Raw genomic sequence first — 24,369 nt, forward strand, 5'->3', positions numbered from 1 at the left:
TTGGAATGACTGAAGGTTGTGTCCAAGTAATTTGGCTTATCACATTTTTCAATTCTTTGGCTCCAAGCTACATTGTGTTTTTCACACACCTGCTACTCTGACTTTTAAACTCTTGCACAAAAATCATTCAAGAAGCTCTGAGATACTGGATTGATGATAAGCTTGATGGATTCAGTTTTTTTGAGGAAATTATTTATGTTGAAATGGCAGGATAGATTAAACAATAATACTAAAAGAACCAATTGACATCAAAAAAGTCATGTGGTAGGCAGAATTTTTTTTTCATTCATTCACAGGATGTGGGCATTGCTGGCTGGGGAAGCATTTATTGCCCATCCCTAGTTACCCTTGAGAAGGTGGTGGTGAGCTGACTTGTTGAACCACTGCACTCCATGTGGTGTAGGTACATGTGGTGTCGGTACGCCCACAGTGCTGTTAGGAAAGGAGTTCCAGGATTTTGACCCAGTGGCAGTGAAGGAACGGTGATATATTTCCAAGTCAGGATGGTGAGAGATTTGGGGGGGGGGGGACTTCAAGGTGGTGGTATTCCCATCTATCTGCTGCCCTAGTCCTCCTAAATGATAGTGTTCATGGGTTTGGAAGTTGCTGTCGAAGGAGCCTTGGTGAATTTCTGTAGGGCATCTTGTAGATGGTACACACTGCTGCTGTGCGTCAGTGGTGGAGGGAGTGAATGTTTGTGGATGTGGTGCCAATCAAGTAGGCTGCTTTGTCCTGGACAGTGTCAAGCTTCATGCGTGTTGTTGAAGCTGCACTCATCCAGGCAAGTGAGGAGTATTCCATCACACTCTTGACTTGTGCCTTGTAGATGGTGGACAGACTTTGGGGAGTCAGAAGGCAGGTTATTCACCTCAGAATTACAAGCCACAGTATTTATATGGCTAGTCCAGTTCAGTTTCTGGTCAATGGTAACCCCCAGGATGTTGATAGTGGGGGATTCGGTGATGGTAATGCCATTGAACATCAAGGGGTGATGGTTCGATTCGCTCTTGGAGATGGTCATTGCCTGGCACTTGTGTGACGCAAATGTTACTTGCCACTTGTCAGCCCAAGCCTGGATATTCTCCAGGTCTTGCTGCATTTGGACATGGACTGCTTCAGTATCGGAGGAGTCGTGAATGGTGCTGAACAACGTGCAATCATCAGCAAACATCTCCACTTCTGACCTTATGATGGAAGGAGGGTCATTGATGAAGCAGCTGAAGATGGTTGGGCCTAGGACACTACCCTGCGGACCTCCTGCAGTGATGTCGTGGAGCTGAGATGACTGACCTCCAACAACCACAACCATCTTCTTTTGTGCTAGATATTACTCCAAACAGTGACAATACCACTATATTGTTGATGTTATTGTTGTATTGTTGCCCAAATAATTGTTGTATTGCCTGTATTGTTGATGTTATTCTAATATATCAACAGGTGTTCCAATATCCCAGGCACTGAAATGCTATTGGCAGGCACCAGCAGTACCTGCCTAAAGAGCAGGGGCAGGGCGGTGTTAGTAGAGAGAAACACTTTTAGACCAGACAGCCCATCTTTTCCATGTTCCCAGAATAATTGGTGTGTTTTTACAATACAACACTCCTTTCTCTCCAGCTCATAGAAAGAAATGCATCAAAACAAATCCTCCAGGAAATGGGATTAACCCAACCTTCCTCCTCATCTATGACTAGCTTATTATCACTAACAGCCTCCTAACAACACAACTGAGTCCGAGTCTTTCTTCAGCACAGTTTCAATGAAGGATAGAAGGTGAAATTTATGAGTGCTATGAAACAAAAGTGGAAGCAGAAAGTTACCCTGACGTAAGTAGATAAGTTTATTCCTGGTACTTGAACTGCCTTGATTTGTTAAAACCTCAGACAATTACCTATTATATCTACTGAATCGCATCTTATAATATTTGCAACTGTAACAGTAGAGCCAGGTATTCTATTTTTATTCTATTTGAATAGATATAGGGTATGGTTGCTTCGTGTAGTACTGGAGTAGCAATCTAGAGATTGTCAGCTCAAATTCCACCATAGCAAGTTGACAATTTGAATTAATTAAAGGTCCTTGGAAAGGGAACTTGTCATCTCTAATGGTCTGGTCTACACATCACTGCAGTCCCATATTTCATTTCTTCATGCTGTCAAGGCACCATCTATATATTTATATATATTTTTAACGTGTAGTGTGTTGTTGGCTATTACTCATCAAGACACTTCGCAAGAATACTAATCTAAGGGGAAAGTAACAACTACTACAGTATGACGAGAGTGCTGATTGGTTAGCAAGTGGACTCTGATTGGGAGATGCATTGCCATGGAGAATGCGCCAGTGATGGTGACTGACAGTTAACTGCCAAGTATTGTTTGAAATTTAAACCAGGCAGCTTGATCCTGATTGGTCAAGGTATTGCCCTGAGGAATGAGTCAGCAAATGGCTATCACTTACTTTGTTTAGCTGATACAAGTGCAATGTGTATACATGTTCTTTCTGTCTGCAAAGAACAGGGCCCTGTGTATTAATACATGTAGCTTTCAGTACACAAAACTGCACCACACTGTGAGCTTGACTGAATCTTAAATTGGTTGTCAGTGTTAATTCTTAGCACACTGAGGATTATTTAGCAAATGTTGTCCAATTGCACAGTCACTTCTAATGTTGGACACTGTTTTGAGTTTTGCAATCATAGGCTGGTTGGATACAGTCTGTACCCTGCCCATTGAGAAGAATGGCTGGGACATGCTGTTTGATATGACCCCCAGTCTTTGGAATGTATCAGTAAATAAATCAGTATTAGTAGGGAAATGGTGTTAGAGAAATTGATGGGATTGAAGGCCAATAAATCCCCAGGGCCTGATAATCTACATCCCAGAGTACTTAAGGAAGTGGCCCTAGAAATAGTGGATGCATTGGTGGTCATCTTCCGAGATTCTATAGACTCTGGAACAGTTCTTACAGATTGGAAGGTAGCTAATGTAACCCCACTATTTAAAAAGGGAGGTAGAGAGAAAACAGGGAATTATAGAACAGTCAGCCTGACATCAGTAATGGGGAACATTCTAGAGTCCATTATAAAAGATTTAATAGCTGAGCACTTGGAAAACAGTGGCAGAATCAGACAGAGTCAGCATGGATTTACGAAAGGGAAATCATGCTTGACAAATCTACTGGAATTTTTCGAGGATACAACTAGTAGAGTTGATGAGGGCGAGCCAGTGGATGTGGTTTATTTGGACTTTCAGAAGGCTTTCAAAAAATTCCCACATAAGAGATTAGCGTGTCAAATTAAAGCACATGGGATTGGGAGTAATGTATTGAGATGGATAGAAAACTGGTTGGCAGACAGGAAACAAAGTAGGAATAAACGGGTCTTTTTCTGAATGGCAGGCAGTGACTAGTGGGGTACCGCAGGGATCGGTGCTGGGACCCCAGCTATTCACAATGTATATTAATGATTTAGATGAGGGAATTAAATGTAATATCTCCAAATTTGCAGATGACACAAAGCTGGGTGGGAGGGTGAGCTGTGAGGAGGATGCAGAGATGCTTCAGTGTGATTTGGACAAGCTGAGTGAGTGGGCAAATGCATGGCAGGTGCCGTATGATATGGATAAATATGAGGTTATCCACTTTGGCAGCAAAAACAGGAAGGCAGATTAATATCTGAATGGCTATAAATTGAGAGAGGGGAATGTGCAACGAGACCTGGGTGTCCTCGTATACCAGTCGCTGAAGGTAAGCATGCAGGTGCAGCAGGCGGTAAAGGCGGCAAATGGTATGTGGGCCTTCATAGCCAGAGGATTCGAGTACAGGAGCAGGGGTGTCTTGCTGCAATTATACAGGGTCTTGGTGAGACCACACCTAGAATATTGTGTGTTGTTTTGGTCTCCTTATCTGCGGAAGGGTGTTCTTGCTATAGAGGGAGTGCAGCGAAGGTTTACCAGACTGATTGCTGGGATGGCAGGACTGACATATGAGGAGGGATTGAGTCGGTTAGGATTATATTCGCTGGAGTTCAGAAGAATGAGGGGGGGGATCTCATAGAAACCTATAAAATTCTAACAGGACTAGACAGGGTAGATGTAGGAAGGATGTTCCCGATGGTGGGGGAGTCCAGAACCAGGGGTCACAGTCTGAGGATACGTGGTAGACCATTTAGGACTGAGATGAGGAGAAATTTCTTCACTCAGAGTGGTGAGCCTGTGGAATTCACTACCACAGGATGTAGTTGAGGCCAAAATACTGTATGTTTTCAAGGAGTTAGATATAGATCTTGGGGCGAAAGGGATCAAAGGATATGGGGAGAAAGCGGGAGCAGGCTATTGAGTTGGATGATCAGCCATGATCATGATGAATGGCAGAGCAAAAGAAGGGCCGAATGGTCCTATTTTCTATGTTTCTATGGCCTACATACTTAGTATCACACTGGCACTGAAATTCATACACCACATTACTCATTTGCATGATCGGCAGAATGTCTTTTTTGGCTTGACAGCAGCATCCGGTTAGTGGTGAATACCACTTGTGTTGCTACTGCATAATAGCAGCGTGAAACAGCTAGCTTCACCTGTTGCTCAGATTTTTGAGATATCTGAGGTAGACTGGGAACTTTTCAGGGCTAAAAGTGACAGCCTTAGGCCCGTTCATGAGTTTACGCAATATACAATGCTAAATGACCTGATCAGGGTAGCCATTATTCCACAGGATGCCTTTGATGTGCCCTATTTCAGCATCAAGCTTGTATGGTGTGCCAATGGACTGGGCCCTATTTACGAAGCTGCTGATAAGACCAATCTTATAACGTGTGAAACTGTAAGAATCCCAGCGTGTATATTGACCAGTGAAGGTAGGCTTGCGGTGGACCATGGTAGAGAATCCCCTGGCGGATTTCTCAATTCGTCCATCAAGGAAGGGGAGTTCATTTGACTGCTCCGTTTCAAAGGTGAATTTGAGCACAGGATGGAGCCCATTAAGGCATAATTATTACATGCAGCTGTGGATTTAAATATAGCAAACGTATCATTCACATATTGGAAATGTGAGGGGTGTGAAGTTAGAAAGTCCACGAATGTATAAGCTGCCTAAGACACACAAAAGTGATGTACCTTTACGCCCTATCTTATCTATGAACGGTTCCACACACCACGAATTGGTCAAACGGTTGGCAGAACTGTTACAATTACAACCAGTTTTGACCAAGTTTTCCAGATACAGTGAAGGATTCCTTCACATTTGCGAAGGCCAGACAGGACTTGCATATCGATAGCAATGCTGTGTACATGTGCTCATTTGACATTGCTAGCCTATTCACCAATATTCCACTTAAGGAAGCCATAGATACTTGCACTGCAGCACTATATCACAGTGATATAGGCCCACCACCATTGCGTGAATCTGTATTCATTAAACTTATGAACTCAGAAACTCGCGCAGTTGAGTTCAGTTTTAATGACACCAAGTACATGGTGTTGCCATGGGATCCCCTCTAGGCCCAGCTCTCGCAAACATCTTTTTGGGTTCCACAAGAAACGTGTCTTCAATTGAATGACACCTAACTTCCTACCCCTCATTTATTTCCCATGTTACTGTTGCTATTGATTTGGCTTCCCCAGCACTTCGTTAACTCCATGGGATATTTAACATATACCTGAGCAAGTGGAAGGAACCTTGGTTTAAAGTCTCATTGAAAGGCTGCACCTCAGACAACACAACAATCCCTCAAATTGCATTCAACAATGAGGTTCTAGTCCCCAAACTATGAGAATTCACACTCAATGTAGAGAGCAGAAATAGCAATGCTATAAGCTGGGCATGCTGACCTCCAAACCTGTTTCTCTGATCTGAGTGCCTGGCAAAGCAAGGTGTTCAATGAGAAGTTCAACCCATAACATCTGACCAGAGCTAACTGTGGGCAAAGCTAGCACACCACTAACACACAGGGGCAATCTTACAAATCCAACACAACACATGCTGATAAAGTTAATTTAAAAAAGGGAAAAAAGGACCTCTTCCACCCTATCCGTAATGAAAAATTATGATACCAAGTCATTAAATTCAGTACACCGTACTGTGCCTATAAATCACAACTCCACTTCTTCCCCTTCTCTCAGTCTATTCACTAGATGTGTCAGCCCCAAAGAAATATTTGGGAAAGGAACCACCTCAGAGATATTTGCTAATGCCATTCTATAACTTGCTTCCAGGTGGTGAGCAACTGCATTGTGACCCAATATCTTACTTCTCTGCCTTTTCGCTGGAGCACAACAGATGTCAGAAGGGGAGAAAGAACTGTGCATTTACAGAGCACTTTTCATGACCCCAAGATCTCCTAAAGCTCTTCACAGGTAATTAAGTTTTTTTTTGAAGTGTAGTCACTGTTGTAATGTAGGAAATGAAGCCATTAATTTGCACACAGCAATGGGTCCCACAAACAGCAATGATACAAACGACCAGATGATAGTGGCAATTTTCAATGGCTCCTTTAAAGAGCCTCAAGCTAGGCAAGGTAGAGTAGAGGTGAAATATCAGTTTCCCTACATTTAGTGCAAGGCACCACCTTGATAAAGAAGGTGAAACACACACTAGGAAGGTCCATATAGAGATTGATTGCTAGTGGGAAATTAAAGTGGGGAACTGACACTCATTAAAACAGGCTGCACTATATTTTGTTGTTTAGTGTTTGATCTAATACCCTTTCTCAACAGTAACCAGCTGATTGGGAGTAAGCAAGGAATAAACAAGTTGTTACTGAGGATTGAGCGCTACTTAAACCTCCAGCCTTGAAGGTGACTTTTGAAACACAATCAGGAGACTTTGAAGCAGTTTGTTAAGACTTCAGCCAACACTTCTCCCTTGCAGATACATAACATCCCAGTTTCTCAGTACTTCCTCCACCAGATCTTCCAGTGCCATAGAGAATCTGTGCGGGTTCTTCCTAAGTCTCGGAATTATCTTGAAGCATGCTGTTTTGTGTCAGCCAGCCATCTCCACACTTAGCAAAAAATGTGTGTGTGGAGCCCACATAGAGTGCTCCACAAAAACTGTTGCTAAATCAGCCTTTGAATGCTAACCCCTGCAGGTGTCCATTTTAGCACCTTTCAGCAAGTTCAAATAATAGCAATTAGGACCAAAATGGAGTTTAAAAAGAAATCAGACTTTCAAACAGTCATGTCTTAATTTGTACAGTTAGTGTATACTTTCACCTTTTCATCAAAATAATCCCCAATTTGTATAAGTGATTTTGGTTAAAAAAACATCTCCACTTGAGGAATTGCACAAGCTGCATCACACCCTTCTGTATTTAATGTCCCATATTCGACATCACATACACAAGGTTTCATCTCTAGTGGAAACTCCAAAATTAAATCAACAGGAGGACTTACTGAAATATCAAGTTCCAAGAATAGGGCAGTTTTCACTGCATCCTCCCGGGTTAGAGAAATTGCTTTAGTCACTGGAACCTGAAACACAGTGAAGTTTGGTGCCAACGAAAAAAATTCTTGTTGGGAGACCTGAGGGTTAAACAGTGGGGGAAAAAGGATTTAGAAAGTGCACATATCAAAGAACTCCAGAACATTGAACTCCAGAATTGAACTTTGAGTCAGAAACCAAAGGGACAGAATCCAGGTCTTTAAAGTACTGAATTTAAATTATTGAATTAAAATAATGATCTCAGAGTTAGAGAATTGGTGTCCAGAATAAATAACCAAAAGCAAAACAAAAGTTTAAACTCTCTTCCTAAACTGAGCAATGGATCTGTGGAAGTGAAATCAACAAAACCAATTAATGTTGAATTAATTAACTCCTTTGTAAAGAACTATGTATTTCATTATCAGAACTGAAAGTTATACGGTTAAATACAGACAAGAGTAACCAAAACTCATTAAGCTGATATTACTGACTGTTAATATGCATCTAAAATAACTAGTACAATTTGAGGGCCAAATCAACAAGGCCAAGAGATGGAGGCACAAAAACAAAGCACTGCAGGTGCTGGAAATCTGAAATATTAACAGAACATGCTGGAAATTCTCAGCAGGTCAGGCAGCATTTGTGGAGAGAAAAAGAATCAACGTTTTAGATTGATAACCTTGCGTCAGAACTGGGAAAAGTTAGAAATGTGATAGGTTTCAAGCACTGAAAGCAGAGAGGATGGAAAACGAATAAAAGGAAAGGCCTGTGATAGAGTGGGAGACAGGAGAGATTAACTGACAAGAGTTGATGATGGGGGGGGCCAAAGGGGGTGAAAATAGGGCAAGTAAAGAAATAAAAGATGTGTCAAGGGCAGGTATGAATGACAGAATGATGAACAGCTGCTGTCCAAAGCCAAAACAAGAAAAAAAAGTGTAAAACCAAAACCTGCAAAGCAAAATGGAAAAAAAAGGGGGCAGAGATTATGCTGTAAATTTATTTTTAAAATTGGTTCATGGGACATGGACATCGCTGGCAAGGCTATCAGTTATTGACCATCCCTAATTGCCCTTGAGAAGGTGGTGATAGACTGACTTTTTGAACTGTTGTTGTCCATGTGGTATAGGTACACCCATAGTGCTGTTAGGGAGTGAGTTCCAGGATTTTGACCCAGCGACCCAGTAAAGGAACAGTGATATATTTCCAAGTCAGAATGGTGCGCGGCTTGGAAGGGAACTTGCAAATGCTGGTGTTCCTATGCACCTGCTGTCATTGTTCTACTAAGTGGCAGAGATCGTGGGTTCGGAAGGTTCTGTCGAAGGAGGCTTTGTTTTCTCGCTGAAGTGCATCTTGTCAATGATACACACCACTGCCAAAGTGTAGTGGTTGTGGAAGCAGTGAGTGCATGAGGTGATGGATGGGGTGCCAATCAAGTGGGCTGCATTGCCCTGGACTGTGTCAAGTTTCTTGAGTGTTGGTGGAGCTGTGCTCACCGAGGCAAGAGGAAAGTATTTCATCACACTCCTGACTTGTGCCTTGTAGACAGTAGGCAACTTGAGAGAGTCAGGACATGAATTACTTGCCCCAGAACTCCCAGCTGTCTGCCTGCTTTTGTAGCCAGTGTTTATGTAGCTGGTCCAGTTAACTTTCTGGTTAATGGTAACCCCCAGGAAGTTGATAGTGGGAGATTCAGTGATGGCAATGCCATTGAATGTCAAGCAGAAGTGATTAGATTCGGTCTTGTTGGAAATGGTCATTGCCTGCCACTTGTGTGGCACGGATGTCACTTGCCACTTATCAGCCCAAGCTTAATTGTTGTCCAGGTCTTGCTGCATATAGACATGGCCTGCTTCAACCTGAGAAGTTGTGAATGGTACTGAATACTGTGCAAACAGCAGCAAAGATCCCCACTTCAGACCTTATGTTGGAGGGAAGGTCGTTGATGAAGCAGCTGAAGATGGTTAGGCTTCGGACATCACCCTAAAGAACTCCTGCAGTGTTGTCCTGGAACTGAGGTGATTGGCCTCGAACAGCCACACCCATCTTCCTTTGTGCCAGGCGTGACTCCAACAAGAGTAAGTTCCACCACTGCAACCCCCACCCCTCCTCCACCCTTACATTCATCTCTGCCCTCTGATCTAGCTGAAAATTTAAGTTTTCTGTTCCTTGCATTATTGAACTTGTTCCCACATCAGACTTCTTCCCTGTTACACTCACCCATCCCCTCCACTTCCAATGCAATATGATTGATTTGTATTCTCTGTAATCTATTCTTGAAAGTATTCCATTTATCCTGTATACTTCTGCTTACCATATTCTAGTCTAGTCCTTTTAAATGTCCTCACATCCTATCAAAGCCGGCCTTCCTCCCCTTCTCTGCAACAAACCCAAAATCAAAACGCAATCATGCTACTACAATTTCCCTCTCTAATGCTGATCCCATCTACCAAATCATAGTTGTTACATAGTATCAGGACTAATGTTAGCCCTCATGTGGGGGCTCTTTGACAAATAGACATTAAACACTTCAAAGGGGAGGTCAAAATACTATATTTTCCCAACTTTTACATTCCAATTTATCCATGGTAATTTGAAGTGTCCATTTAACAATTCAGTTTTATCATTTCCCATATTTTTAAGTCTCCCTTGTTTAACCTTGTGCTATATATCAAGGGTTCTCAACTTTTTTGCTTCTGAGGCCCCACTCCAACATTATAAAAATTCCACAGACACCTTACCGTAAATATTTTTACTGCACAAAAATCTGTCATACAATTAAACTTATATATTTAATGTGAAACTTGTTGTTGCTGCTAAAAAGCAATTCTGCCAATTGTGGAGGTACCTTAAACAAGTACATGCTCACTGTTCATCCAGGCTTGATAATGCTGTCCCTGCTTCACTATAACTCTACCACCTATACGGAGTTATACCGAAGTGAGAAACTGTCCTTAAAGTTGGCAGATTGTCATAGAGGCTGATGGTGTTGACAGCAATACTGACAGAGAAGACTCTCACTTCTTCTCTGGTCAGTTACTATCAAGCCAAGTGGACCATGCCCACTGCAACTGGAAGCCATCTCACCGACAACAAGGCACTCGGCAATGAGCCTCTAGGGCCAAGCAGCGGTTGCCAATTCATCAAGTACTGTGCAGGCCTAAAGTAATAATGTCTGTGATGATGACTTGAGGCTGGAAGGCAAAACTATTATCTGGACATTGTAACCTTTGGGTTAAATTTACTTTAAAAAGTGTTGGTGTGATGGAGACAAGTGAACCAGTGTTGAATCCCTTGAAACCTTCATTCGGATCCAGGCCCCAGACTACCATAAATCCCAGTAATGTAGTTTTCCCTCCCACTTCATTAATATTGTCTACTTTGATCCACAATAATGCCAAGCTGTGGGAGAAAACAATTAAACCTTTGGCTGTTGTGTATACATTCATGCCTGGAGGCTGTTGAGTGAGGCAAGGGAGGAGATAGGGGCACTGGCAATAATTTTCAATACCTCTCTGGCCACAGGAGAGGTGCCAGAGGACTGGAGGACAGCCAATGTGGTACCGTTATTCAAGAAGGGGGGAAGGGATAAACCAGGGAACTACAGGCCAGTCAGTCTAACCTCAGTGGTTACCTTAGATCTATGCCCCCTATTGGAAGCAATTCTGAGGGACATTAATCTACACTTGGAGAGGCAGGGATTAATCAAGGACAGTCAGCATGGTTTTGTTAAGGGGAGGTCATGCCTGACGAATTTGATTGAATTTTTCGAAGAGGTGACCAGGTGTGCAGATGAGGGCAATGCATTTGACGTAGTTTATTTGGAATTCAGCAAGGCTTTTGATAAGGTCTCGCAGGGGAGACTGATAACAAAGGTGAGAGCCCATGGGATCCAAGGAAATTTGGCAAATTGGATCCAGAATTGGCTGAGTGGCAGGTAGCAGAGGGCGATGGTCGAGGAGCATTTTTGTGACTGGACCCCAGTAGGGTTCCACGGGGATCAGTGTTGGGTCCCTTGCTGTTTGTGGTATATATAAACGATTTAGACTTGAATGTAGGAGGGTTGATCAGTAAGTTCGCGGATGACACAAAAATTGGTGGGGTGGTAAATAGTGAAGAGGATAGCCTTAGATTACAGGAGGATATAGATGGGCTGGTCAGATGGGCTGATCAGTGGCAAATGGAATTTAATCCGGATAAGTGTGAGGTGATGCACTGGGGCAGGATAAACAAGGCACAGGAACACACAATGAATGGTAGGACTCTGGGAAGTACCGAGGATCAGAGGGACCTTGGTGTGCATGTCCACCAGTTCGTTAAGGTAGCGGGACAGGTAGATAAGGTGGTTAAGAAGGCATATGGGATACTTGCCATTATTAGCCGAGGTATAGAATATAAGAGCAGGGAGGTTATGCTGAAACTGTATAAAATGCTGGTTAGGCCACAGCTAGAGCATTGCGTGTAGTTCTGGAATCTGCATTATAGGAAGGATGTGATTGCACTAGAGAGAGTGCAGAGGAGATTTACCAGGATGTTGCCTGGGCTGGAGTTTTAGTTATGAGGAGAGATTGGATAGACTGGGGTTATTTTCCCTGGAGCAGAAGAGATTGAGGGGGTACATGATTGAGATATATAACATTACGGAGGGGCATAGATAGGGTACACAGGAAGGAACTTTTCCCCTTGGTGGAGGGATCAATAACCGGGGGGCATAGATCTAAGGTAAGGGGCAGGAGGTTTAGAGGGGATGAGGGGAAGAATTTTTTTCACCCAGAGGGTGTTGGGAATCTGGAACTCACTGCCTAAAAGGGTGGTAGAGGCAGAAACCCTCATATCCTTTAAGTAGCATTTGGATGTGCACTTGTGATACCATGGCATACAAGGCTATGGGCCTAGTGCTGGAAAATGGGATTAGAATTTGACCGGCGCAGACTCGATGGGCCCAAGGGCCTTTTTCTGTGCTGTAGACCTCTGACTTAACCCAGATTTCTCTGTCACCTCTGTACTGTTCTTCAAATTTAAAAAAAGTTCCACCCCCTTATTTTATCTTTTCTATACCTGGGGAGTAAATTCTTTCATTCTAAATTCACCTCCCCAATTTACATTGTTGGCCCAGATCTTCCAGTTAACAGCAATGCTGGGCACATAACCTCTCGGCCAGCAGCTTTCTCCAACCCAGCAATACTACCCATTTTCAGCCTAGACTTCTAATCCCTGCTGAAGCAGAAATGGACCAGCGAAGCCTATCATGTGGAAGACTGGCAGGCATAGTAGTTGGGGGAAGGAGAGGACACACCCTTTTTTTCATATAACAGTGGCTGCCCCATATTCAGGTACATTTTTAAATGTCTTAATTTTTTTAACAAATGGGTGAGCGAGTGGGCCAGGTGGGGGAGGGAGAAGCAGGGTCAGTTGCGGTGCTCAGTTGAGTTACACTGGCTAATCACCATTGGACCAGGTATTAAACTGTGTAATATTCCCAGGTAAGTATTCAGGTAAGTCCTATGTATCTGGCCCAAGCCTCTGACCTGAGCTCAAGTGTCAAAGACATATGTGGAGGGTCCTGGGCAGTGGAAATCAGCCCATCAGAAGTTTAAGCTTCCTGGTCAATTTCAGCACATGTGCGTGCATCAGGACTTCTGCAAGGTCCTGCAACGCATCTCCCAACTTATGTCCCATCTCCAACAAGCTGGAGACCAGAAGATTTGGTCCATTATTTAGTCAGATCTCCATGACATCAGTAACAATTTACTTTCCTCCCTTGCAAAACCCTAGATCCTGATTCTATTCTGAATCTACTGCCACTTACATACAGCTGGCTTCCATTACCCTATTATTTGCTCCATTTTAAAAATTCTGTCATTACTTCCTTTGTGGTTGGAACTTTGCATTTTACTTACTTTCTTGTTGCAGCACTGCCTGTTGATATCAATGACTCCTACACAGCTTCAGAACATCTACACAGTTTCAGAATAGCTGCTCTCCTTTTCAAGTTTCAGTGCTCATTTTCCCTTATTGTCAAAATTGATGGGTTTTGGAAAGTCAACAGCATCACTTATTGTGCATATCCTTTTGGAAGGTTTGTTGGGCTAAAGAGTCATTTTTACTACCATATGCAAATGTATTCAACAGCAGCTACCTGTACAGCTTATTTGATGCATTTAAATGATACTAACAAACAGAAAAAAAAGCCTTTAGAGATAAGTGGCCTTACCTGCTCTGTGCCTTCTTGAAACTCCATGTTTAGATACTCCACTGGCAATGTAGGGATATTCAGTGCGGTTTCTGACAAGGGTGTTTCAAATTTTACCCAGTTCGGCACTAGGCAATTTTCCTGTGGTCCTGCTACTATACAATTCTGTTCAACACTCTCAGATGAAATAACTGAATCTTCAGCCACAGTTGGTACATTTGCTTCTATCCTCAATAATTCAAGACCTGCCAATGCATTCAGGTTCTTAAAATCAAGTTTGTTTGCTGTTGAACCATCGTTTGTATCTAACATCTTGGCTACACCATCATTAATCTCTTCTTTCTTCTGGCACACATCTTTCAAGGCATCCCAAAGACCTTGAATCCAAGGTTCAACCACTAACTCCAATCTAAAAGCAAATAAAATTAATAATTTTTTTTTTTAAAAACCATGAAATTTATATTAAGACTTTCAAAAGCATACAGGGACACAGTAATTTTCCTTGCAAGCAATTTACATACAAACATAAAAAATGAGGAGTAGGCCTAGCTTGCTCCACCACTCAATAAGATCACAGTCAGTTTGATTGTGGCCTCAACTCCATATTCAGCCTACCCCGATAACCTTTGACTCCCTTGTTTGACAAGAATCTATCAATCTCTGCCTCAATTTAAGGGTTAGTGTAATTATGGATGGATTAGGAATGAGTACTCTAATAAATTTTGAAAGCAACCAACTTAAGCAGGCAGTTTACATCATTACAAATAATATATACCACCCTGAAGAGTCATATGGACTCGAAACATTAACTCTGTTTCTCTCTCTCTACAGGTGCTACCAGGCTTGCTGAGTTTTTCCAGCATTTTCTGTTTTTATTTCAGATTTCCAGCATTCGCAGTATTTTGCTTTTACCTTATTGTTAAGACTGCTGAACTTTATATGACAGTTATGTTTTAAACTGTCTCCTTTAATTCATGGCAAAATGGAGTAGTCCAGAGGGATAGGACCTCTTATGGGATCTGTCTAGAAATAAGCGTGTAACCTCCTACTAAGTCTGCCTGGAGACAAGCCCATTTGACCTGCTTATTACAGAGACAGAAACGCAAATTGAAATTTATTCAAAGTCAAGTGCAAATTTTAACACCTTGACATAAAGGAGGCAGCAGCCAGCCATGCTGCTGCCCAGACTCAGACTCTCAGAGGCAGTCAGACAGAAACGTTTGGGGGAAGACGACAAAGCAGGTGCTGCTATGGCAGGTAGGAGAAAATGACTATTTTTGTGTTAACAACCAAGCGGACAGCTGGTGAGGATGGAACCCCTGTTCAAGGAAACAAGAATTGTGAAGAGTTAAAGACCACAATCACCAGGGGATACCTTGCAATTGAAAGCTTATTCGATTATGCTCAAAGGGTTGAACGAAGGAAACTTTGTTTACACGGACACTGGAAGATTCACCCTGGTGAACCAGGGAGAGATCCTGTTGGCACCAGGAGAAGCTTTAGGCTTCAACTACAAGGCTACATGTCTACGAAGAATATGGTGTAACATATAAACGTAGCATGGGGTTTTTCATAGTATTAAGAAGTTAATAGATAATACCCTTTCTGTAGTTTAGTGTATTAGCTGTCTTTTAAGTTTTTAGTCTATGTTGTGTTTAGTTTGTTACAGTAAAAGTCTTGAAACGTGAAATCTTGTCATGTGATCCTGAGTCACTGGGAAATTCATATCTATTTTTAAAAGTTATCAGTCTCTATAGGGATTGTAACTATATTGTTACATAGAGCAAAATAAAAATTGGGATATATACATGGGATGAAGGTAGAAGTTGAGGTAGCATGAGAAAACAAATTTGGTTTTAAATAATCTAGTAATTAATCAGAACGGAGACATTCAGCGACATTCTACATTTTTCACGGTAGATGGTTGCTCAGCAGTAGTTATTACTCAGATCACCGTTTAAAGACCCAGTTACACCTCTTTGAACAAGGCTTAAACTTTTATGGGGTTTCTAGCAGTGATATCAGAACAGAAAATAAATTCTCGCCACATTAACGGAATTCAATAATTGCCGACTTTGGGTGGGGGAGTGGGCACTGGAGAGGTGCACAGCCCAGCCGGTGACGGAGCAGTGAATGACACTCCACAACCTTGGGATTTCAGTGTTACTCGGCCCATGCGACAATCCTGAAATTGCAAATTCAGAGGCGGTAATGACAGCAACTCACTCTGCTAATTCTAGGCCAATATTTTGTTTAATTTGTCTTGAGTAATATTTGAACATATTGTATCATTGGTATGTACCAAAATGGCCTTTAAATATTACTTCTTTCAGTCTGTAAACCCCAGTATCAAATGAAAATAAAGTTTAAATCTATGATCGGATGTCAGTTTGTTGTCTTTATGCATAAGTTCCGTGGATCTTTGCTGTTTCACAACAGAGTCTGGAGCAAATCTGTCATTTGAAAAAAATCAATAAATAACTGAGTTACTGCAGCATCTTTTACTGTAGTTTATCACTATAAATGGTTTGCTATAGTATCAACCTAACCATGGTGCTTATGTACAATCGTGGGTGGAAATTTACAAGTGCGCTGGCGGCAGGCGTGATAGGTGGTGTGCGCAGAACATATGGCGGGACCCACTTCATGACGGCATGAAGGCAGGTCACGACCTTCCGGTCAGCCCACCAACAGTGGGCCGCATTTCCCACCATCAGTCGGTGGGGAGCTAATTATAATACGTTAACATATAGTTAAAAAGCCATCCCACCAGGCTCTTGGAACCCCGCAATATCGTCCATCCACGTCGGCGGGAAAGCACACCGAAGTATTTCACACAGCACGCAGGCTATGTACACTTGGCGGCCTTCACTTTGGGGGAGCTGCGGTGAGTGAGCAGCAGCGTTCACCACAGCTCACCCATAATTTACAGGCCTAGGGGGGGACACTGATGCCTGGCCCCGCAGGCGACTGCTGAAGAGTGGCGGGGGGGTGTCTGGGGGCAAGTGCTGGCCAGGCCCTGAGGCAACTGCTGAGGGGTGGTGGGGTGGGGGGGGGGGTGTCATCTAGTGCTGCCCTGGTGCTGCATCCCACGCACAGGCAATTGAGGTGGGGGGCAGGGTAAGCGAGGGAAGTGGCCACACATTAGGGACACCTGTATAAACTGACCATGCCTCTGCAACTGAGACGGATCAGGCGCAGCCACAGTGATATGATTGGAGTCAGGCTCCTAGCTTGCCCGCCCATGCAAGCAACACGGAGGCCCCAAAGGGCCACCAAGCATTTCATACCTCCCCCCACCCCACCGGCACAGACTTTGAGTCCGCCACCACTTCACTGGACCGTGGAGCAGTTGGGCTGCACACGTTGTGCAATCTCCTTGCCAACGCTGGCCATGTAGCAGTCACTGTTGGAGATGCTCATAGCCCCTTGCAATCTCAGCATCCTGGTTTGGACCAGTGTCCCCCATGTTGCAGGCTGACAGGGCAGCCAGTCATGGCTCATCTCTGGCCATCCGAGGGTTGACCAGCACTGTCTGGGAAGCATTAAGGGGCGGTCACACAGGGCCAGGAAAGGTGCTAACTACAGCCATGATAACCATGTCTCTCTCTCTCTTTCATGCTGCAGGAGGACAACATCAGGATCATGGATCCCGGTGAGCTAGCTGTATGCCTGATAGCCCACAGTGACCATAGAAGATGGAGGAGAGAGCGACTGAGGCACCTGGCAGTGCAAAGGCAGGAGCAGCAACCTCATGAAGGGGCAGCAGGGGCTCCCACACACGCTGTCCAGGAGCAACTGTGAACCATGGCTGGTCGGCACCTAGCAACACCCAGCATCCATAGATGCTGCCTGCCATTCCTGCAGAGGGCTGAGAACCAGTGTCGCTGACGACTGCGCATGTCTAGGAGTCTGGTGGTTCTTATCAGCTACTCACTGCAGGACTTGGTGCTAAGGGCGCATGGAGGGCATCCACTGCCAGTGACTATGAAAGTGACCGCGGTGCTCAATTTCTATGCCAGTGGCTCCTTTCAGGGCTCTGCAGGTGACCTCTATGGGATTTCACAATCCACCACCCAAAAATGCATCCATGAGGTCACAGATGCCATCTTCTCCATGGCACACAACTTTATGCATTTCACCCAGGACAGCTAGGATGCAAGGGCCATTGAATTCGCCCTGATCTCAGGATTCCCACAGGTGCAGGGCGCGATTGACTGCACTCATGTGGCGCTCAGGCCTCTGTCACTACACTTGGTGGACCTCTTCAACCACAATAACTTCCACTCACTGAACATGCAGCTGGTATGCAACCATCAGAAATGCATCCTGCAGATATGCACACGCTTTCCAGGGAGTGTACACGACACCTACATCCTGAGTCAATCGCAGATCCCTGCAGTCTTCCAGGGTCCACAGAGGCTGCAGGGATGGCTCCTTGGGACAAGGGCTACCTGCAGAGGCTGTGGCTGATGACACCCATGTGGTGGCCTCAAACTGCAGCAGAGCGACTCTATAATGAGGCTCATGCAGCAGCTCACAATTTGGTGGAGCAGACCATCGGGATGCTGAAGATGTGGTTCTGGTGCCTGGACCGGTCTGGTGGAGCCCTGCAATACAGTCCACAGAGGTTGTCAGACCTCGTCGTCTGCTGCGCCCTTTACAACCTGGCGCTGCAATGGGGTGAAGAGCTGGCTGAGGAGATGGAGGAGATGCATGTCTCCTCCAATGAGGAGGATGCCGACGGGGATGAGGGTTAGGGGGTTCTCAGTGGTGACGACAACAGGGATGAGGCTCTTGCACTGGTGAGATGATGCAGGAGCACTCTGGAGGCCCGCATAGCTGCCAGATTTGTGGAGGATGAAGACATGCAGTGAGGTGTCCCCGTAGATCCTCACATCACAGTTGTGAATGTTTGACTCTAGTCTGGCTTATCGCAGCGCCAATACTCTCTGTGAGAATGCTCCTGACATGGAGAGGCAGTGGAGGCCCTAATTGTCGCTCGATCGCAGGAGGATGATGACAACATGCAAGGAGGACACTCCATAGATCTTCACCTAGCCTCTGAGAATGCCTGACTCCTGTCTGGCCGAGGGCAGCTCACTTGCGCTCCACGATCAGTGCCATCTCAGAGACGCAGCCATGAAACTTTAGATGCATATGATGCTGTGTCCGCCTTCAGCACCTCAGCCCTTCAGGAGATGGTGCACAGCATCACTGGTCACAGATGCTGGTGTGATGGGGGCCAGCCCCACCTTAAAGGTGCTGAGGGCACACAAAGAGTATGAGAGAGCTCTGTGGCGCCTGCCCACTACATTCTGGCAGCAATGGCCAGCACTGCCGAGGTGCAGGGATCAGTAATGTGTCCAGGGAGTGTGAGGCTGGACTATCACTGTGGTCTGAAGGCTGCACAAAGAGGCCCTGGACTGAGGCACCTGCCTTTTATCTTGTGCAGAAAAGTTTCACATCTGAGTGACAAGGACACTGTTCATCAGAACAAGGAACCACTGGCAGGGTGACATTCTGAGGAGTTTATTGATGACAGTGAACAGTACGTACAAGTGATCAACACCCTTGACCAGACTGTGCAAATACTTTTACCTGACATTCCTAACCCTGCCGCTACATCTTGGTGCTCCCCAGACATCTACAGCAGAGATGGGAGCAGCCTGCTGACTGCGACGCCCTGTTTGTGATGACTTTGCCCGGCATCCTCTGGAGGGCCGAGACTTGGAGGGCCTTGGCCTGCTTTCGGGGTCCTGCTGTGTGGCAGTGGCACCCTCCTCGGCCTGTGAAGCTAGAGCTGAGGTCACAGGAAGAGGGGAGTCAGATGGGCCGGTCACTCCCAGAGTCACCTGGGTGGATGGTTCCGGGGTGTGCACCTGTTGATCCTCCTCCCTATGGGTGTCCGAGAGCCCCTGGCTGACTCAGTGAGCGGTAGGGGTTGTTGGAGTAAGATCGAGCTGCCCAACACCCCTCACGTGTACACACTGTTGGAGGCCAACTAAGGCATCAGCGATGGAGTTAAGCCCGCGCAGCAGTACATGAGTGACATTCGGGATCAAGGTCTCCATGGTGGCCGCCATCCTGCCAGTGTTGACCTTGATGTGTTGCAATGCCGGCGCTATCACCTCAGCCTGAAGACGGACAGACTCCTCCATCGTGCCTTACAATCTGAGGAGTGCAAGGGACATCCCTTCCTGATGTTCCCGAGCTTACCTTTGCAGCTCCAGCAACTGTGACATGACCGAGTCCAGAGGCTCGTCATCTGACTCAGACTCAGCAACGTTCTAGCCTTCAGCAGTCCTCCGAGTGCCGGGGGCCTGGGAAGTCCCTGCCTCCGCCTGCTGTGGATCAGAAAGTGCCACGTGCTCACCAGACTGTAATCCCGAGGCTACTCTAAAGCTAGGTCCCACCAAGGTGTGTGTCGCTGCGCTGGTGGAGGGTGTGGGTGAGCGCTGTGACGGGACTTCAGGGAGGGTGCCTTCAGATTCCTTTTTAGAGGTTTCTTCGGAGCATGATTGGAGGCCCTGGGTCATGGACTCTGTTGGCTGTTTGGCAGATGTGCTTGCGAAAGCGAGGGGGGATAATTAGTGCATGGCAGTGGCCTGTGAAAGAGGACACATCACTCACAGCATGGTTGTCTGATGGATGTTGCACTGCTGGATCCTCACTTGGTAGAGCAGCGCTGACCTCTCAGTCAACACAGGACCGGTCCCGGTCATCACCAGCCAGCTGGATGGCTCTGTCTTCGAATTCTGTCACAACTTTGATCTCCGGCATCCCTCCATCTATCTGCGACCTTTCCCTCCTGTTGTGAGCCAGTTTGTCCTGCATGGATAGAGATGGGGAGAGTGTATCAGGACTCCTGCTGGGTCAGATGATAAGTAGTGGGTGGTGAGTGGTCCCATTGCCAGGATGAGGACAATGACAGTGCGTGAGAGTGAATGGTGATGTCCCTTGCACTGGCAAGGGCCCTGTGGGTGTGTGATGGGTTTGAGAGTGTAAGAGTTGGGAGTGATGAAGAGAGTGACTTATTCTGGCAGAACGCAGATCATTCATCCTCTTCCGGCGCTGGGTGGCTGCCCTCCTCTGCAGGGCGTCCGTGCTGACCACCACTACCATTGCCTCCCAAGTCGGGTTAGTGACATTGCTACCCGTCCTGCGGCCAAAGTGGTGGTAGAGCACATCCCAGTGGGCCTCATCGGCACCCAGCAGTTGGCTCGAGGGACCTGCCGTTGAAGCAGGGGGCTGCAGTCTTTTTGCCTTTGCTGGCCATGTCTCCCAGGCAGCGGTGGTGAGCTGGTGGCGATGAGCGCTTTGCTGGCGGCTGCCTTTTAAAGTTGGCGGTCGGCATGATGCAATGGCAGGGTGATGGCAGGAGTGCGAATGAGAGCCCACCATGGAAACTGTGTGTTTCACTGGAGTGAATATATAATGAGGCGGGCTGCGGAAGATACTCCGTGAAAACCCGCCATTTTCATCGACGGATAGGACTCCATTTTACCCACCCGCTGCCACACAGTGCAGTTCTGGGAAAATTCCGCCAATATTATATTTTGAAATATATTATAATTGAATTATCAAGGCTGTGATTTGGAGTGCTTTGTTGTACTGGCCTGAAACATGGACCTTGAGTAAAGCAGTCATCCAAAGGCTATCTTGTGAAAAAAAGCAAAATACTGCGGATGCTGGAAATCTGAAACAAAAACAGAAAGTGCTGGAAAATTTAAGCAGGTCTAGCAGCACCGGTGGAGAGAGAAACAGAGTTAACATTTCAAGTCTGTATGACCCTTCTTCAGAGCTGAAGAGAAGTGGAAATGTGATGAAATTTATACTGCATAACAGGGGTGGGGCAGGTGGAGCTGGTTAGAAGGCCAGCGATAGGTGGGGACAGAGGAGGGATTGTCAAAGGAGTCCGTTTCATACCCTTACTCACTCATCTCAATGAATTTTGGGCTCAGCACGATGCTGAACTCTTCTTCCGCCACCTTCGTCTCCGTGCTCCACTTCTTTGGGCTGGAGTCCTCCCCCCATTCAACGTATCCTTTCACCCGCCTCCAATATTCTCCCTCCAACTGGACCCCTCCCTCTGGTCTCTTACCTGCTCTCAATCTTTTCATTGAGAACTGTCGGCGTGACATCGGCTGTCTCAATTTCTCTACTCCTCTCACCCACTCTAACCTGTCTCCTTCTGAACTTGCTGCACTCCGTTCTCTCAGGTCCAACCCTGACTTTGTTATCAAACCTGCCGACAAGGGTGCAGCTGTTGTTGTCTGGCGTACAGACCTCTACCTCACCGAGGCTGAACGCCAAATTTCAGACATTTCCTCCTACCTCCCCCTGGACCATGACCCCACCACCAAACATCAAGCCATGGTTTCCAGGACTGTCACTGACCTCGTCACCTCTGGAGATCTTCCCTCCAGTTTCCAACCTCAGTCTCCCAACTCCGGAAAGCCCGTTTCTACCTCCTTCCCAAAATCCATAAACAGGACTGTCCCGGTAGACCGATCACATCAGCCTGTTCCTACCCCACGGAACTCATTTCTTCCTATCTTGACTCTGTTCTCTCTCTCTCTCCCCCCACCCCCCCCCCACCCCCTCCTTGTCCAATCTCTTCTCACCTACATCCACGATTCCTCTGGTGCACTACGTCATATCAACAATTTCCAATTCCCTGGCCCTAACCACCTCCTCTTCACCATGGACGCCCAATCCCTCTGCACCTCCATCCACCAACAGGGTGGTCTGAGGGCTCTGCGCTTCTTTCTTGAACAGAGGCCCAAACAATCACCATCCACCAGCACACTCCTTCATCTGGCTGAAACTGTTCTCTCACTGAACAATTTCTCCTTAAACTTGTCTCACTTCCTCCAAACAAAAGGTGTGGCTATGGGTACTCACATGGGCCCCAGTTAAGCCTGTCTCTTTATGGGGTATGTGGAACATTCCTTGTTCCAGTCCTACTCAGACCTCCTCCCACAGCTCCTCACACCCCGCTTCCTGTAAGGACTCCATCCCATTCTCTCAGTTCCTTTGCCTCCGTTGCATCTGTTCTGACGATGCCACTTTCCAAAACAGCACTTCTGACACGCCCTCCTTCTTCCTTAACCGAGGTTTCCCACCCACGGTGGTGGACAGGGCCTCAGACGTGTCCGACCCATACCCCGCGCTTCTGCCCTAACACCTTCCTCTCCCTCACAGAACCATGATCCTTATCCTCACTTCTCACCTCACCAGCCTCCACACTCAAAGGATCATCTTCTGTCATTTCCGCCAACTCCAGCATGATGCCACCACCAAACACATCTCCACACACCCCCCACCCCGCCCTCACCGTCAGCATTCTGTAGGGACCGTTCCCTCCGGGACACCCTGGTCCACTCCTCCATCACCACCAACACCTCATCCCTTTCCCATGGCACCTTCCCATGCAATCGCCGAGGGTGCAACACCTGCCCTTTACCTCCTCCCTCCTCACCATCCAACGGCCCAAACGCTTCTTTCAGGTGAAGCAGTGCTTCACTTGCACCTCCTCCAATTTGGTCTACTGTATCTGCTGCTCCCAATTTGGTCTCCTGTACATCAGGGAGACCAAACGCAGACTGGGTGACCACTTCGCAGAACACCTCCAGTCTGTTCGCAAGCATGACCCAGACCTTTCTGTCACTTGCCATTTCAACACAACATCCTGCTCTCATGCCCACATGTCCATCCTTGGCCTGCTGCAATGTTCCAGTGAAGCCCAATGCAAACCAGAGGAACAGCACCTCATCTGCCAGTTACGCACTTTACAGCCTTCCAGACTTAACATTGAGTTAACAACTTCAGACCACAAACTCTCTCCTCCATCCTCGCCCCTTTTTTTAATCCCCTTTTTTCTACATTCATTTTTATTTTTTACCCATTTATTTTTATTCATTTATCCATGGTTTTATCCCCTTTTTTATTCCCCCCTTCTATCCCATTTTCCATCATTTTGTGTCCCCACCACCACTCTCTTCCCCAACCCCATCCCCTACAGGGCCATCTGTTACTTGTTCCATGTTGTTCTTTCACACAATGCTACCCTTGTTCTGCTATTATCACATTCTGCTTTCTTACCTTTATGCCACTATCAGCACCTTTTTTTTTTAAAAAAGCACTAACCACTACCATTAACACTCCCTTTGTCCAAGACATCCTTGTCAATCCCTCCTTTGTCCCCACCTATCGTTGGCCTTCTAGCCAGCTCCACCTCCCTTATGCAGTATATATTTCATCACATTTCCACTTCTCTTCAGCACTGAAGAAGGGTCATACGGACTCAAAACGTTAACTCTGTTTCGCTCTCCACAAATGCTGCTAGACCTGCAGTTTCTGTTTTTGTTTCGCTATCTTGTGAAATGTGGTTATGGAGAAGGATGGAGGGGGTCAGTTGGAGAGAACGTAAGAGCGACGAGGAAGTTCCCAGGAAGGAGGAAAGATTGCTCATGAATATCATCAAGAAAAGGCAACAAGGTTAGATGAGAACTTGCTGAAGAAGGTGACTGGAGGAAGATGAGAGATGTAGACCAAAAGGGAGAAAGAGAATGATGGTAAAAGCAAAATATTGTGGATGCTGAAAATCTGAAATAAAAGAGAATGATGATGTTAGACAACTTGAAATTGAAAATGGGAAGCTTCTATGAGCAACTGAACATGAAAGCAGATCACTACAACTAACTCAAGCCTGCTGCGGAGCAAATCTGTGCGATGATATTTCACCTATTGTGTAG

General features: G+C 45.8%; 1 protein-coding gene across 3 annotated transcripts in view; it reads right to left on the reverse strand.

The window, feature by feature from the left end:
- Positions 1-24,369, reverse strand: part of mtrr (5-methyltetrahydrofolate-homocysteine methyltransferase reductase) — a 119,241-nt gene that overhangs the window by 87,450 nt on the left and 7,422 nt on the right. For all 3 annotated transcript variants that reach the window (XM_078538734.1, XM_078538733.1, XM_078538732.1), the window contains exons 5-6: positions 13,631-14,018; positions 7,392-7,520 (exon numbers count right to left, since the gene is read on the reverse strand). In XM_078538734.1, coding sequence (XP_078394860.1) covers positions 7,392-7,520; positions 13,631-14,018 — 517 coding nt within the window. The remainder of the gene's footprint in view (positions 1-7,391; positions 7,521-13,630; positions 14,019-24,369) is intronic.

This window comes from Cetorhinus maximus, chromosome 3 (genome assembly GCF_964194155.1).
Source record: "Cetorhinus maximus chromosome 3, sCetMax3.hap1.1, whole genome shotgun sequence".
NCBI classification, from domain to species: Eukaryota; Metazoa; Chordata; class Chondrichthyes; order Lamniformes; family Cetorhinidae; genus Cetorhinus; species Cetorhinus maximus.